General features: G+C 34.7%; 2 protein-coding genes across 5 annotated transcripts in view; one reads left to right on the top strand and one right to left on the bottom strand.

The window, feature by feature from the left end:
• LOC149799567 (beta-1,4-galactosyltransferase 4-like) overlaps nucleotides 1-5,889 on the top strand; it is a 54,507-nt gene extending 48,618 nt beyond the window's left edge. For all 4 annotated transcript variants that reach the window (XM_089958900.1, XM_089958901.1, XM_089958898.1 and 1 more), the window contains one exon: nucleotides 2,327-5,889. In XM_089958900.1, the coding sequence (XP_089815026.1) occupies nucleotides 2,327-2,365 (39 nt within the window). In that variant the 3' untranslated portion in view covers nucleotides 2,366-5,889. The remainder of the gene's footprint in view (nucleotides 1-2,326) is intronic.
• LOC149799566 (beta-1,4-galactosyltransferase 4-like) overlaps nucleotides 5,567-15,354 on the bottom strand; it is a 36,255-nt gene continuing 26,467 nt past the window's right edge. Inside the window, exon 5 of the mRNA XM_089958212.1 lies at nucleotides 5,567-5,630. Within this exon, the coding sequence (XP_089814338.1) occupies nucleotides 5,567-5,630 (64 nt within the window). The remainder of the gene's footprint in view (nucleotides 5,631-15,354) is intronic.

Raw genomic sequence — 15,354 nt, 5'->3', positions numbered from 1 at the left:
TTAGATTACATCTTGGACACTTGTGCAATATGTTAATGAAAAATATTGCTTTCTTCTACGACTACATCATTATGGAGAGAGTCATCGATATAGGAGCTACCCCAGCGTTAAGGAAATATACTTAATTCTAGCAGGATGAGACTACATGTTTTTGATACTGTAAAACTATATTGGAGTAAGTGATCAAGAAAACAGTGTCAACCCAGTAACAATAACAATATCGGTGACTAGTATGGAAGATCAACAGAATTTTGTAGTATTTGATTGATAGAGTAGGCTACAAGCAACAAGGTATAGATAAATTAGTAACGTAAATGTCATCAATTTTATACACACAAAGACTATGTATAGCTTGATTTGAGAAAATTACAAGGTGACAGATAATATTTTAGTGATCTTTATTAGGCAAAGTACAAGACGTTATCCTCTTATAAATGAATGGAAAAGACAATGTAGATCTCCACAACTCTATATTTATCTTTGCCTGATGATGAAGTTACTATCTTAAACATTAAACTAAAAAGAAGTATGCTTTTTACGATCGTATCACTACGGAGAGAATCGTCAATATAACAGCTTACCCAGCGTTACGGAAACTAAGATTTAATTCTGGCATTTTGTGAATAAATTGTTTGTTTATACGAAATACAACATAGTAGAGAAAGTGATCAAGAAAAGAGTGTCAACCCAGCAAGAAAAACAATATTTGAGACTATTGTGGAAGAACTACCACATATGGTGTGTTCGCAATATTTGATTGGTAAAGGATGCTACAAAACATTATATCGTTGATGAGCAAAAAGTATAGATAAATTAGTACTGAAAATGTCATCCATTTTATACACAAAAAGACTGCATGTGGCTTGATTTCGGAGCACAACATATTACATTGTAGTGATCTTTCAATTAACCAGAATACAACAAGATATCCTCTTATAGCTGAAAGGATAAGAAAATGTAGATGTTCACAACTCTACATTTATCTTGTGCCTGATGCTGAAGTTAGCATCCCACACAATAACCTAAAATTAAGTATGCGTCAGGCATCAAAAAAAGACACTTACAACATAATAATCTCTGGAGTGCCCAATGTTTGGACAATCTAAATCTGATAGACACTGAATAAAACAACTCTTCGTTTCACATCGTTATCTTCTGTCCAATGTTTCTGTGATAGAAGTGTGTATTCTGGGATAAACAGGAGACAGTGACTGACAGCTCCTTGGGATAAATTAGATATTTGTTTAGAGTTACTGGTTGTTACATATAATGGTGCCAATACATTGTGTTCGCTTCATACATGTGAGAATTACGACGTCGTGAAAAACAAAAACAAGTTACATATTTCTACTAGATTTCAGTAGAAAATATATTATAACATCAGTATCGATAATTTTTCGAAAGTAAATCTCTTTAATCAAAGATTTCAGAGAATATGCACGTTGTTTCTTAGTTTTCTATAGCAAGGACAAACAAAAGAAATATAAACTATACTCACTGAAAATTCTATAATCCCAGATGATGTAGAAAGATCGATTGTATATACTGTAAAAAAAATGTGGTGGTGTTGACCATCAAGCAAAATTTACTTAATATAGAGACAAGAAATATCTATTCATTTTGGTGGTATGCATCTTGTAATTGTAGGATCTACTTACATTAATTATTTAATTAATTAATTAATTAATTAATTAATTAAATAATTGTCGTTGTGACTAAATAAACAATCTTTTTACATCTCAATGTTTAAGTTATATTGACAATGCACTTTTTAATTTCCTTTACAGACTTTATTTAAGACAGTATCAGCCATGAATGAGTAGTTTTGAACTTAACCCACTAACTCTCTAATTGGAATACTTGTTAGTCCATCTCTGAGAATTCTTGGAATCGTTTTCTACATTTATAGTAAACCAAGCACGATTTCCTTTGGATAGTTAACAGGGTCAAACAGTATGAATGTATAATGAATCTGTATCAGTCCCATTATACCACCGTATATGTTGTATCAATTTGTTCGAATAGAATCCTTATATCAACCACTGTCATATGTGTAATAAAGTAACGCCACTTTTTCAGATTGTTCGATTTTCTTGGGGTTTTTTTTGGTGCTAATGAAATTTTTCTCTAATAGACAATATTTATGGTAAATATCATTCACCGTCGAAATACATACAAGGGTTTTGCCTTTTTTGTTTCAAGTGAAGAAACAAGATAATATTTTAGAGATAGAAGCTTACTGAATTAATTAAATTGAAGGATAACAAGCTTCAACCCTACTTATAATATATTGTCGTAAACTCTCAATTATGTTTCATTTTTACAGCAATTTGAACAATACATGGGAGAGCCATTCTCTGAGTAGCCATATTCACGTTGTGACATAAAGTGTTCTGAATGCCGTACTGAAGATTCTCACAAAATAAACACCTGAACTGGCAATGTCTATCATAGTGGCGACAGCTTGATGTGCTTCAAAACATTGCATGGATTCTGGACATTTTTTAGCGAGTCTTTAGGAGGGACATCATTCTTCAAAGAATCTACGGCAAACTCAAGACTAATTAAACAAATCTTTGATCAAAGCGTAAAAATGGATTGAAAGATATGCTACTTGTTCCGCAAATTATCTTCTTTCAATCGCTTTGGCACGGTTTCGAGGCAAAAATCGCATTTGCGTATGTCACTAGCAAATATGATACCATTGACAAGAGCTATATTTTGAGTTTCTTATTCCCTTAAATACTGTAATTTTCTTTTTTCGTGCTTTGTATTAAAAAAATCCATTATTAGTTTCAAACCAGGACTAATAGACATCACAAGTCATATTTCGAGGAAGTTGGACAAAAAGATATAAAACACCATGCCCTCAATGGAAACTGCTAGAACATGAAAATTCAGACTTGTAAATTTATTCTGATTCTAGTGTGCATGTATTCTGTGCCTATTGCTAAGATGCCAATTTTTGTCTACGAAACAATTTCCTTCCAATAAGACAATTGTTCAGTGTTGAGCAGAAGAGATATATTTTGCCGTATCTTAACACTCACCCTACGTGCTTGTCCATATCTAAATATGTGTATCAACTGTGTTCATCAAAGGCTTTACCTCCTCCTCATTCGCATCGTCTTTGTTATCATTATCGTCATTATCGTTGCTGCTGTTTGTTTTGGGGGCTTCTTTTTCTCTAGATTACTTGTTATTCTAAACTAAGTCTCATAAACAACAGATGTATAAGATGAACCGTGTGCATAAAAGCTATCGTTCTTTTTATCTTGTTTTGTTATACAGTTTGTACAAATTCAGTGACGATTTATTTAGTGTGAAGAGTAGCATTGCCGAAGGAAAGTTAATTGATTTTTTTTATTATATGATTCCAATTTTTATGACTTCACCAAGTCTGCTTCCATGCGATCGTTTGTAATTTATTACTTGATACTGATGTGAAATTCGGTTCTCAATTGGTTCCTAGTGCTAAGGTCAAACTTTGTTGAAGCATAAGTAGTACAAAATTATTCCAAAATCAGTAATCATAGGACGCTATGCATTCATGACCCTCGGTCATACGGTACCAGAATATGAAGAGAAATAACTGAAAGTGTAAGAATTCATGTGGTAGAATTATCATTTCTTTATTCCACACTAAAGTGTTTATATTGCACATTAAAGAATAAATCGGAAAATTATTAGTTTTGCACAACAAATAACATTCATTTTTCTGTAACCGTTTTAATTTGTCCTCACTATTAAGACGTCATGTACGTGATAAAGGTTGCATTGACGTAATAATCTGCAGTGATCACTTACTGTAATTATCAGCCTTAATACGTCAGTACAGCTAATTTTACTTCAATAAAACGCAGCTGGCTAACGCGTTTCATTGGCAATGCATGTCAAGCTTGCTTGAAACTCTCGTTATTTAGATAAATTCCATATAATAACAACTGGCCATTAAAATGTGTCTACCGTCACAAACACTTTTCACTATATTTATCTGAAGTTCTATTTGAAAATCTTTCTCTAAACTATGATCAATAATTTTCAAAAACTTGCTTGTTGTTCGGCTGTTTTCTACTATTGTCTTTAGCACACACGCATGAGACATACGCCATATATTTATTTTTGGACCAGTGAGATAACGCATTATTCTGTTACACCATACTAGGCCTCTTTCCCTAATAATATTATTGACGTGACCATCAAACTTGTATCAATACGTTGTATGTAATGACTTGGCCTTAAACCATGTCCATAGAACAATTGAGTTTGGAAGGAAATAAAGAATTACATTATATTAGCATAAAACAGAGGATGACAATTTTCCTATATTCATTTTCTGATATTACAATTAGAAAAAGCTGTGTAATACATGTAACATTTTCAAACATAAAAATTAGTTTGTTTTCTATGTAACGACTTCTAATGCCATCTAATATGACCGTAGCAGGAATAAGTGAAATGTAAATGTCATTGAAGTCTTTCATTAAATACCTAAGGAAATTATTTCATTTATCACATATTTTGTCGCCAAATGAAGGCAATGGTCATTAGTTTTTTTAATGAACCCTGTTCTCTGGGTGAGAATCTTTTTTCTGAATATTTAGATTGCTTGTTCAGATGTGTATATTTTACAATACCTTCCCAACTAAGTATTCAATGTATCGTTGATTAGATTTCAAGAGTGAAATTAGAAATGTCACCTTGAAGATTGCTCTCTGTTGGACTTACATGTAAGGCATACATCAGCGTTTATATTGTAGAACAAAACGGAACACGTCTTGAACCAGGCTTTTTGAAAATGCATGTATACATCAGAATGAGTCCATTAAAATTAACACGTACACACGAATACATATTGAAGAAATCATTTAGTAACTTTATACAAAATATATTTCAGGGGAAAATCATTGTATTAACCATCACTTTTTCATTAATTATTCAGACTTTTATATCGCCCAAAATTTGTGTACTGCCCATAAATTGTCGAGAAGCAATAACATTTTTCATGTCTATACAGTCAAATTATTATTAAACCTCGTTTCTTGCATTGTTAAATAAAACACTGTCATGGAGGCTTAATTTGTGCAAGTCACGGAACTTGATAGTTTACGATGTAAAATAAGTTGTTTCTTGTAGCATGAATGGACAAGAAAATTATGTAGATAGCGATGTGCCCAGCTTGCTTGCAAACTCTCACGATCTTATCCATACACAATCTATGGTACCTAACTAACTGAATTAAATCATTAAGAAATACACGATGTTCTAGAATTTGTATGTGTCAGAGACATAACGGTAAGCATATCCGATGTTTGCTTATATTTAATAGTTATCTGTTTTGGTTTGTATGTTCTCTAACGTACCAAATATTTTTTCCAGCTAGCCGGTTCTTTTTACTTTGTTATTTTGTTACACCTCTCTTTTAATGTTGCCCTTTTCAGTGAAGGGATCTGATATTTTTGTTTACCAAAAGTTAATTTATGATAGAACATTTATATGTTGAGGGCACACTGTTGATACAACATAACATTAACCGTGTTTTGGTACAACATAAACATTTTAACTATTACATCTTATGGCCTCCATCCTCATGGAGAACATAGGCTCCATTGTTCTTCCGTTCACTCCGTCTGCATTTGACAAATATTATGTACTTAATTGTTATGCTTATGTGTAGGTGGATTCGTGCTATATATGGGATTACCTTTGCATGTTGTGCAATTTTACCTATCTGTTTTGCTATGTCTTAAGCTTGTTAATTGTATCATATATGTTAATTAGCAAGATATAATTTCATATTGTCGGTGGGTTAAATAATATATATTATTTTTTATCTTCATTTGTCCCTTGTTTTCGGAAACTAAGGAATTAAATTTCAATTTGTTTTGCTGTCTGCCCTAATTTGTTACCTATTATTCCCTTGTAGTCATATCGCCCCTTACCTCTTTAACCTATTCATTCTATTTAAATTCTAATCTTGCTTGCAGAAAACAATATTCATTTTTCTCTTCAACTTTTTAATTTCTAAGACACTGAATTACAGACCATAATAACATGTCTGATTTGGCAAGACTTATCTCTGCACCATGTTGAATATTTCCTTTATGCGTTTCCTCCTTAAAATTCCTTGACATTGAATTCATCAATATGGTTAATTTATTTACTTTTCGCGTAAATAACATGAGACTCCAGGTCTCTTGGTAAATGAAGACAATGAGCACACATGCGTCGTAATGAGAGTGGACAATAAGCAAACATACCTGTTATTGAGAAAGGACAATAAGGACACATGCGTCTAATAGAGAGAGAGAGAGAGAGAATAATATGGGCAAGAGCCGAATTAAGAGAGAACTATGGGCAAGAGTCGAATTATACGTATAGAGAAGTTTTGCGTAATAACCGCTTGATTATAGGCTAGATTGGCTGATGGTGTCATGAATAGGGGATCACATGTGTCTAAAACGATCTTGTTCAAATTATGCCAAATCGAAACAGCTGGATACTTTGCAATTGCAAACAATCATAATAGTCCAAGTTCCACTTTCTTTACTTTTAGAGACACGCGTACACTTGGGAGAAAGAAGCTTGTTACAGGGTGATCATTCAAACTTCCTTCAGCGTTTATTTCCAAATTCTACTCAAGGTACCACAAAACTCGGCCCACCGTTAAAATATCATATTGCATATAGTACCGGAAGCTAAAAAATACAGAAAAACATGATCTGCTGCGATCCTTGATGAACGCTGAAATAATTAAAAAACAGTATAGTATTACACGAACATTGAACAAACCGAAAACTGAAAAGACTGAGTTCTATTAGTAAGGGTATTATTCTCTTTGCCTTATCGTTATCACTTTATTTGTCACAGTATTTATTGCAAGCGTAACCAAAAGGAAATAAATATGTTCATTAACCTGGAGAACCCAGTAGCAAGGTCCTAACCATTTCTCTTTGGTTAGGGCAATACTTTTTAATGATTTATTTGCTACTTATTGTATGGAAACCATTTGGAAAAGGTGTGCCCAGAAATGAAATATTAAATCATTTAGGAAAGTGATCTCCAACTCAAACCACCCTGAGGGTCGCATGAGGGCATTTTTGATAGCGCAAGGGCCGCACCAGCTTTGTTATCTCTCATGACACCTTTTGACGTCAATCGTTTTGTGGGCCACAGGATACGGCTTAGCGGGTCGCGTGTTTTGAGATCCCTGATCTAGGACATATCTTATTGGCAAGAGATGTCTTAAACGAACAGGATGATGTGACATGACATCAGCCGTGGTGATAATAAGTAAATGTTTGGTATGCTGATGTATCAATAACTAGGCCATATCTGTCTATAAGGTTTTAAACGATCTTTCAACAGAATCTATATCTATAATCGAACTAAGATCATCAAATACTGAGTGTAATCTCCGATCGATTACTAACAACAAACTGCAGATTTTGGTCAAAAACCAACCATGACAAAAGCCCATTCACTGTATCAGCGCCTACTGAATGCAATTCCTTAGCCCTGAGGACACGTAATTCAAATTCCCTTGTCTCTTTTAAGATGGCATGCATAAAATTCTTTCTGGACTAGCTGGAATGACAGATTAAAACCTCTGGATACAGAACCTTATCATTGTGTCCAGAAATAATATGTCCGTGTCTTATTTGATGTATGTGTATACGACTTAGGTTATGCTGAAATGTCTGAATCTGTACATAGAATATTGTTCATATATGTATCAGTTTCCCAGTATAGTCATACATATTCATTCATTTTAAATATGTATTAATAAGTGTGCAATGATACCTGAGGATGTGTATGATTCCTTTTTTTTAAAATATATTTTATTTTATTGTTTCTTCCAACATAACCAATTACAAACATTTTTCACCACATGACCGATAGGCCAATCACGACCAAACGAGTTACCTCCGTTAAAGAAAGTTTAGTAATAGTAGTAGTAGTAGTAGTAGTAGTAGTAGTAGAAGTGGTAGCAGCACTAGTAGTGCAAACGTTTGTAATGAATAAATCTGCTACATAGAGGTAACGAACAGAGTTCACAGACTCTATCTATTTAATTGCAGACTACAGTTAAGTTTTCATTAAATATTTTTCACATCATATAAACGGAATAGTGAACACGTTATATTACTTTTTTTAAAGTAGAAGATTAAACTTGATGACGTTGAAATATTTATGCAGATAAATCAATCACAAACTTGCAGGCTAGATATAGTTTTATATTTGTATTCACACGTCAGTTTACCATTTCAATGTCGAATATTCGATACTCCAACTGCTGTCTTTAAAGAATATTGTGTAGGTGTCTTGTCAAAATATCCAGATGATCTTCTAGGTCCCTGTTCGGTATGATAATCGTAGTTCTCTCTCTTGTTGCATTATCTTCGGGCTTGTACTTTCCGTCATATAAAACATTCGAAAGCAGTTTGCATTTGTGAAGCTTTCTTTGAGGTTCTTACACTTTTTAAAATTTCTAACTAAACTGAATTAGAAAAGCAGAAATAAGTTAAATTATCAATCCATGCACCCATCCATGTATTACCAATCCAGGTACTTACTCAGCCAACCATCAAAATAATTATGGAGATTAACGCACAGGCACTTGATTCCGGGTAAACTATAGTTAAATGGATTAGAGATTGGACGGAGGGGGGTCCAACGAATAACATTATACCATTTGGATTCACAGTCATACAATGTAGGACGCCGACCATGATACTTAAGATTTGGGGTGGTTGGAAGATTCGCTATACCAGTCCCGAATCGTAACTGTTAGTGTCGATTTACAGATAGTCTTCTTTTCATTTGTAAGTAGCCCCTGTAGGTAACCTAAACTGTTAATCAATACGTTAAAATATTTAAAGATGCGAAAATTGGTTACTCACGTATCTGGACAAGACCGATTCACAAGTCACAATGAATTCATGATAACATCAGATCTAAGAGTCATTCGTATCACAAACAAAACAACACATGCTTTGCTTTAAACATGAAACTTCTACTCAGAAAACATATGCTAATTTAGATAAAAGATTAAGACCATGCTGTGGAATGTTCAAAACCGTAGATCGTCTAATGTTGGTAGAATTTTTGGCATGATATTGACGTAGCTAATACGCTGCAGATGCAGAATTCACTGTTTTATAAATAGCTACGTAGCAGACGCATAAAGAAGAAGTCATACGCTTATACAGGCTCTAAAACTAATAGGAAATATCGCTAAAAAGCAACAACAACATAATAATAAATAAATACAATTATAAATAATTGCAATTATAAGAGTTTAACTTTTTTCTGATCGTGGTGTAAACTGTAAGTTGTCGAATGAGACAGCTTACGTAACGACCCTCGGGCGTTATTTGCTGTGTGATTCGGCAACTGACAGTTTATACCACGATAAACTCAGACAAAATAAACATTAAACCCTTAAATAATTCCCCAGGTAATATTGCAATACGAAAAGGAAATATTATTAGTGAAATATCCACGCTTTTAAGCAAGAAAACATATTGGAGGATCCAAGTTTCGAAATGTGTTTCGTGCATTTTATTAGGATTAGTATAATATTCAAATGAATATGCAAAGACTTTAGCACCGAAATGTGGTGTGGTTTAAAGATAGTAGTAGTGGACAGGGGCATGTTTGAAATAAAAATAATGTGGTGTTCAATTAATGCCAGAAATAGCTTTAAATTTTGGAATAAACTCTTTGGGATGAGTTTTTTTTTTAAATGCCTTTAATATAGCCTTAAAACCTTGTAATAATGAACGAGTTAGAAAAAGACCGATTCTCATCACCAGTGACAAACATGTGTCATTATATTACCATTATAAAGGTTATTTGGTGCAAGCTACGTTGTGAAACGATATTTCCACCTGTCAAACCTGAATTTTAGATCGAAATCCAGCTACGTAATTTATTAAGAAAGTTGCTGAAGCAGGTGCACCTGATATTAACTTAAATTAAACTCAAAAGAATTATAAACTGGAAAAAATAAAGGCTATGGTGTAGGTATGCAACTTCTAAGGACACAAGAAAAGTAACAAGGTGGGTTCCTTCTTATGCTATCTGAAATCGCCGGAACAGCAGGTTAGATTCTATCAGGTCTTTTCCGAAATCGTTATAGAACGGGACTACCATTTTGAAGAACAAGAGGAAAATGTCTATAAAATCCTCTAAATGTCATTTATGACAGATATCCTCAACAGGGACGAGATCTTGTTGAAACCACTATGGAACTAAGGTGATTACAATATGAAAACAATAAGGCACACGTGTATATTCGGAGAGAATAATGGAAGACAACAATTCACCGGTGATGCGTTGGAGATTTTGAACAAGAAATAAAGTCGTATGAATAATTTAAGGTAAAAACAGAGGAGGAGAGACGGTGTACAAAGCTAGGAAAACGTGTCACTCGTCCATCCGAACACGAACGTAATCCCATATGATGAGTTCTTATGTGCTTCTCATTTTGAGTGACATCAATGCTGTGAAACTCTATGCCCATGCAATGCCACCCCAAGCAACACATCGGTTATCACGACCTCGTCAACAAATTCGGAACTCTATCTGGTGTTCCATACGCCTATCACCAAGGGGTAATCCTCACTCAAGATCATACTAGAGTATTACAGTTAGGCTCATACGCATATCTGTTCATGGGCATTTCGCGATTAACGCATTCGTGTTCTAGTCAAATGATGGAGCAAGTCGCAATGTTATTGGACTCAGTTAATGAAGAGATCCGACTGACGCTTTCGTTGATGACTGGTCAAAACTCTAAATGTTCATACATGAACACGTATCACCACATAGATCTTCCATCTAGATTGAATCTCCACATAATGTGGTTGATATCCGATAGCCGTCGCTGAGAAAGGGTCAGAAATGTCTTGAAGAAATGAATACAATTGTCCTGGGAAAACAAATCTTACCTTTCGGATATAATATCCCACCAGATAATTTGAGGATGACCATCATGACACAGGTTAATATAACATGTGATGCCATCAGTAGGAGGTACTGAGCGAACCGTCCAGGTTCGTCAGATATCGAGTTGCATGTAATATACTGCTTAGAAGTTCCCAAATGAACCACTGGCTATCCGCGGTCGATTTCTCCCACATCTATGTATTTTCTATTCTCCAGTACCCGGTTGACGCACCTTAGTTTTACTCTTGTGGACCATGACAGGTAAGCTCAGAATCTCCGCGGAGACAACATAACACTAGAGATCAACGTGGTTGAACGTAATGAGAGTTGTACGTGAACACCTGATACCCATGCATGTGAACCGCGCAGATGTAGGTGGCGTAGAAGATTTAAAGTTTCATAATACAAATTACAGCCTCTCATTATTAATTTCACGCGCATTATCTCCCAGTCACATATTCGGGTTTTGCAGAGATGTCCACCAGGCTATATACCGAGCCAAACTCAGTCATTTTATATCGAAATGACAACAGCAATGATTCAATGTGGTGTGGTGATGGTGTCGCTGATGGTAACTTTGTGTTGCCAAATTAACATTGTGTATGCCTGTGATAACCCCTTCAATGGCTGTTTGTTGTCGTTTGTGGGGTCTGGAGCCACACCACCGCTGTCATTTCACGCTTACCACGGAGTCCAGTAGGTTTCATGGCAAATATCTACCCAACCTGGTGTCACCCCCCACCCCCACAAATTAAAAACGTTTGAAGATACAGATCCATTAAACCACGGACATCTCCATAGCAAGATGAGATTTTACAATTATGGAGAATCTGAAGTTGGTCTAGAATGACAATACTGGCAACTGATCACCGGATTATTATTACATCACTAATGAATACTAACGCAAACGGTACTTTTCCGGTACTTTTCAAAGATGCAGTATCATTACTATCAATTACCGGAGTTGACATTCAGGTTACAGGACTCATCATCTACCCGAGAATGAAATTAACGCCTTGGTGGTAGTGTATATGCTTTAAATACACGTAATGGGTTTTGAACAGCCACGCGTTGATGATGTTGGGGAATCTCCAGTTGAGGCGGAGGATCGGGTGACAGCGAATGCTAACATTGATATCAATTTGCATCCTCTTGTTGACGAATATCTGCAGAAAAATAAGATTAACAGACATACAAAAGTGTCGTGACTGCTATGAAACACGGTTAAATATAGTAAATGAACATATTAGGTGAAAAGAATATTATACGAAATAATATTGAACAAATGATCCTGAAAGAAATTGAACTGAATTTTAATTTTGATCGTTTTTATTTATATGTATTCGTTGTTTATATACATCCTGCCCAATAAGCGCATTCACTCCGAAGTAGACCGAAAGTTGATATTTGGAATGGTCGCCTGTGTGTGGAAGACACTAAGCAACGGATAAACTTTTCGCAACGTTCGCCTTTCAGAAAAGGTTAGGTTGCTTAAATGGTAATGGATGAAAGGTGTGGAGCGTCTTCTTTACGGTGGTGTACGTTATGCGTGACTGAATGCGCAGATAGTATCGGAAAATTAGATCGGAGTCATCGAGTGGTCAGATTGTGACCGGCCAGAGTTAGTTACCTTGTGTTAATTGGTGAGTGCACACATGATTAGTTTACCCCGGAATCAAGTGCCTGTGCGTTAATCTCCATAATTATTTTGATGGTTGGCTGAGTAAGAACCTGGATTGGGAGTAAATGGATGGGTGCATGGATTGATAATTTAACTTATTTCTGCTTTTCTAATTCAGTTCAGTTAGAAATTTAAAAAAAAAGTGTAAGAACCTCAAAGAAAGCTTAAAAAATGCAAACTGCTTTCGAATGTTTTATATGACGGAAAGTACAAGCCCGAAGATAATGCAGCAAGAGAGAGAACTACGATTATCACACCGTACAGGGACCGAGAAGATCATCTGGATATTTTGACAACACCCCTACACAATTATTTAAAACAGCAGTTGGAGCATCGAATATTCGACATTGAAATGGTAATCTGACGTGTAAATTCAAATATAAAACTGTATATCTAGCCTGCAAATTTGTAATTAATTTATCTGCATAAATATATCAACGTCATTAAGTTTAATCTTCTATTTAAAACAAAGTAATATAACGTGTTCACTATTCCGTTTATATGATGTGAAAAATGTATAATGAAAACTTAATTGTAGTTTGCAATTAAATAGATAGAGTCTGTCAACTCTGTTCGTTACCTCTATGTAGCGGACTTATTTATTACAGACATGTGCACTACTACTGCTAATACCACTTCTACTATTAATATAATAATAATAATAATGATAATAATAATAATAATAATAATAATAAACAACTTTCTTTAACGGAGATAATACATTTGATCGTGATTGACCTATCGTTCATCAATGTTTGTAATTGTTTATGTTAAAAGAAAAAAGAAAATAAAGTATTAAATAAACGAATCATACACATACTCAGGTATCATCTCACACTTATTAATACATATTTAAAATGAATGAATATGTATGACTATACTGGGAAACTGATGCATATATGAACAATATTCTATGCACAGGTACATACATTTCAGCATAACCTAAGTCGTATACACATACATCAAATAAGACACGGGCATATTATTTCTGGACACAATGATAAGGTTCTGTATCCAGAGGTTTTAATCTGTCATTCCAGCTGGTCCAGAAAGAATTTTATTCATGATATCTTAAAAGAAACAAGGGAATTTGACTTAAGTGTCCTCAGGGCTAAGGAATTGCATTCAGTAGGTGCTGATACAGTGAATCAGCTTTTGTATGGCTGGTTTTTGACCAAAATCTGCAGTTTGTTGTTTGTAGTCGATTGGAGATTACACTCAGCATTTGATGATCTTAGTTCGATTAGGCTAAATATATAATATGTTGAAAGATCTTTTAAAACCTAATATGTCTAAATAGACATGGCCTAGTTATTCATTCATCAGCATACCAAACATCTACTTATTATCACTACGGCTGATGTCATGTCATATCATCCTGTTCGTTTAAGACATCTCTTGCCAATAAGATATGTCCTAGATCAGGGATCTCAAACCACGCGACCCTCCATGCCGTATCATGTGGCCCACAAAATGATTGACGTCGAAAGGTGTCATGATATATAACAAAGGTGGTGCGGCCCTTGCGTTATCAAAAATGCCCTCATGCGCCCCGCAGGGTGATTTGAGTTTGAGATCCCTTTCCTAGATAATTTAATATTTCATTTCCGGGCACACCTCTTCCAAATGGTTTCCATACAGAAAATAGCAATGAAATCATTAAATATTATTGCCCTAACCAAAGAGAAATGTTTAGGACCTTGCTACTGGGTTATCCAGGTTAATGAACACATTTATTCCCTTTTGCATTTTTTAGCTTCCGGTACTATATGCAATATGATATTTTAACGGTGGGCCGAGTTTTGTGGTACCTTGAGTAGAATTTGGAAATAAACGCTGAAGGATGTTTGGATGACCACCCTGTAACAAGCTTCTTTCTGCCAAGTGTACGAGTGTCTCTAAAATTAAAGAAAGTTGAACTGGGACTATTTTGATTGCTTGTAATTGCAAAGTATCCAGCTGTTTCGATTTGGTATAATTTGAACAAGATCGTTTTAGACACATGTGATCCCCTGTCCATGCCCCCATCAGCCAATCTAGCCCATAATCAAGCGCTTATTACGTAAACTTCACTATGTGTATAATTCGACTATTGGTCATAGTTCTCTCTTAATTCGGCTCTTGCCCATATTCTCTCTCTCTCTCTCTCTCTCTCTCTCTCTCTCTCTCTCTCTCTCTCATTAAGACGCATGTGTCCTTATTGTCCTTTCTCATTAAGAGGCATGCTTGCTTATTGTCTTCATTTACCAAGAGACCTGGAGTCTCATGTTATTTACGCGAAAAGTAAATAAATTAACCATATTGATGAATTCAATGTCAAGGAATTTTAAGGAGGAAAGACATAAAGGAAGTATTCAACATGTTGCAGAGATAAGTCATGCCAAAACAGATATATTATTATGGTCTGTAATGCAGTGTCTTAGAAATTAAAAAGTTGAAGAAAAAAATAAATATTGTTTTCTGCAAGCAAGATTAGAATTTAAATAGACTGAATAGGATGAAGAGGTAAGGGGCGATATGACTACAAGGGAATAATAAGTAACAAATTAAGGTGGACAGCAAAACAAATTGAAATTTAATTGCTTAGTTTCCGAAAACAAGGGACAAAAGAAGGTAAAAATTAATATATATTATTTAACCCACCGACAATATGAAATTATATCTTGCTAATTAGCATATATGATACAATTAACAAACTTAAGACATAGCAAAACAGATAG

Source organism: Sinohyriopsis cumingii, chromosome 5 (assembly GCF_028554795.1).
Source record: "Sinohyriopsis cumingii isolate HCF-2022 chromosome 5, ASM2855479v2, whole genome shotgun sequence".
Lineage (NCBI taxonomy): Eukaryota > Metazoa > Mollusca > Bivalvia > Unionida > Unionidae > Sinohyriopsis > Sinohyriopsis cumingii.
This window is presented reverse-complemented; position numbering and strand designations above follow the sequence as displayed.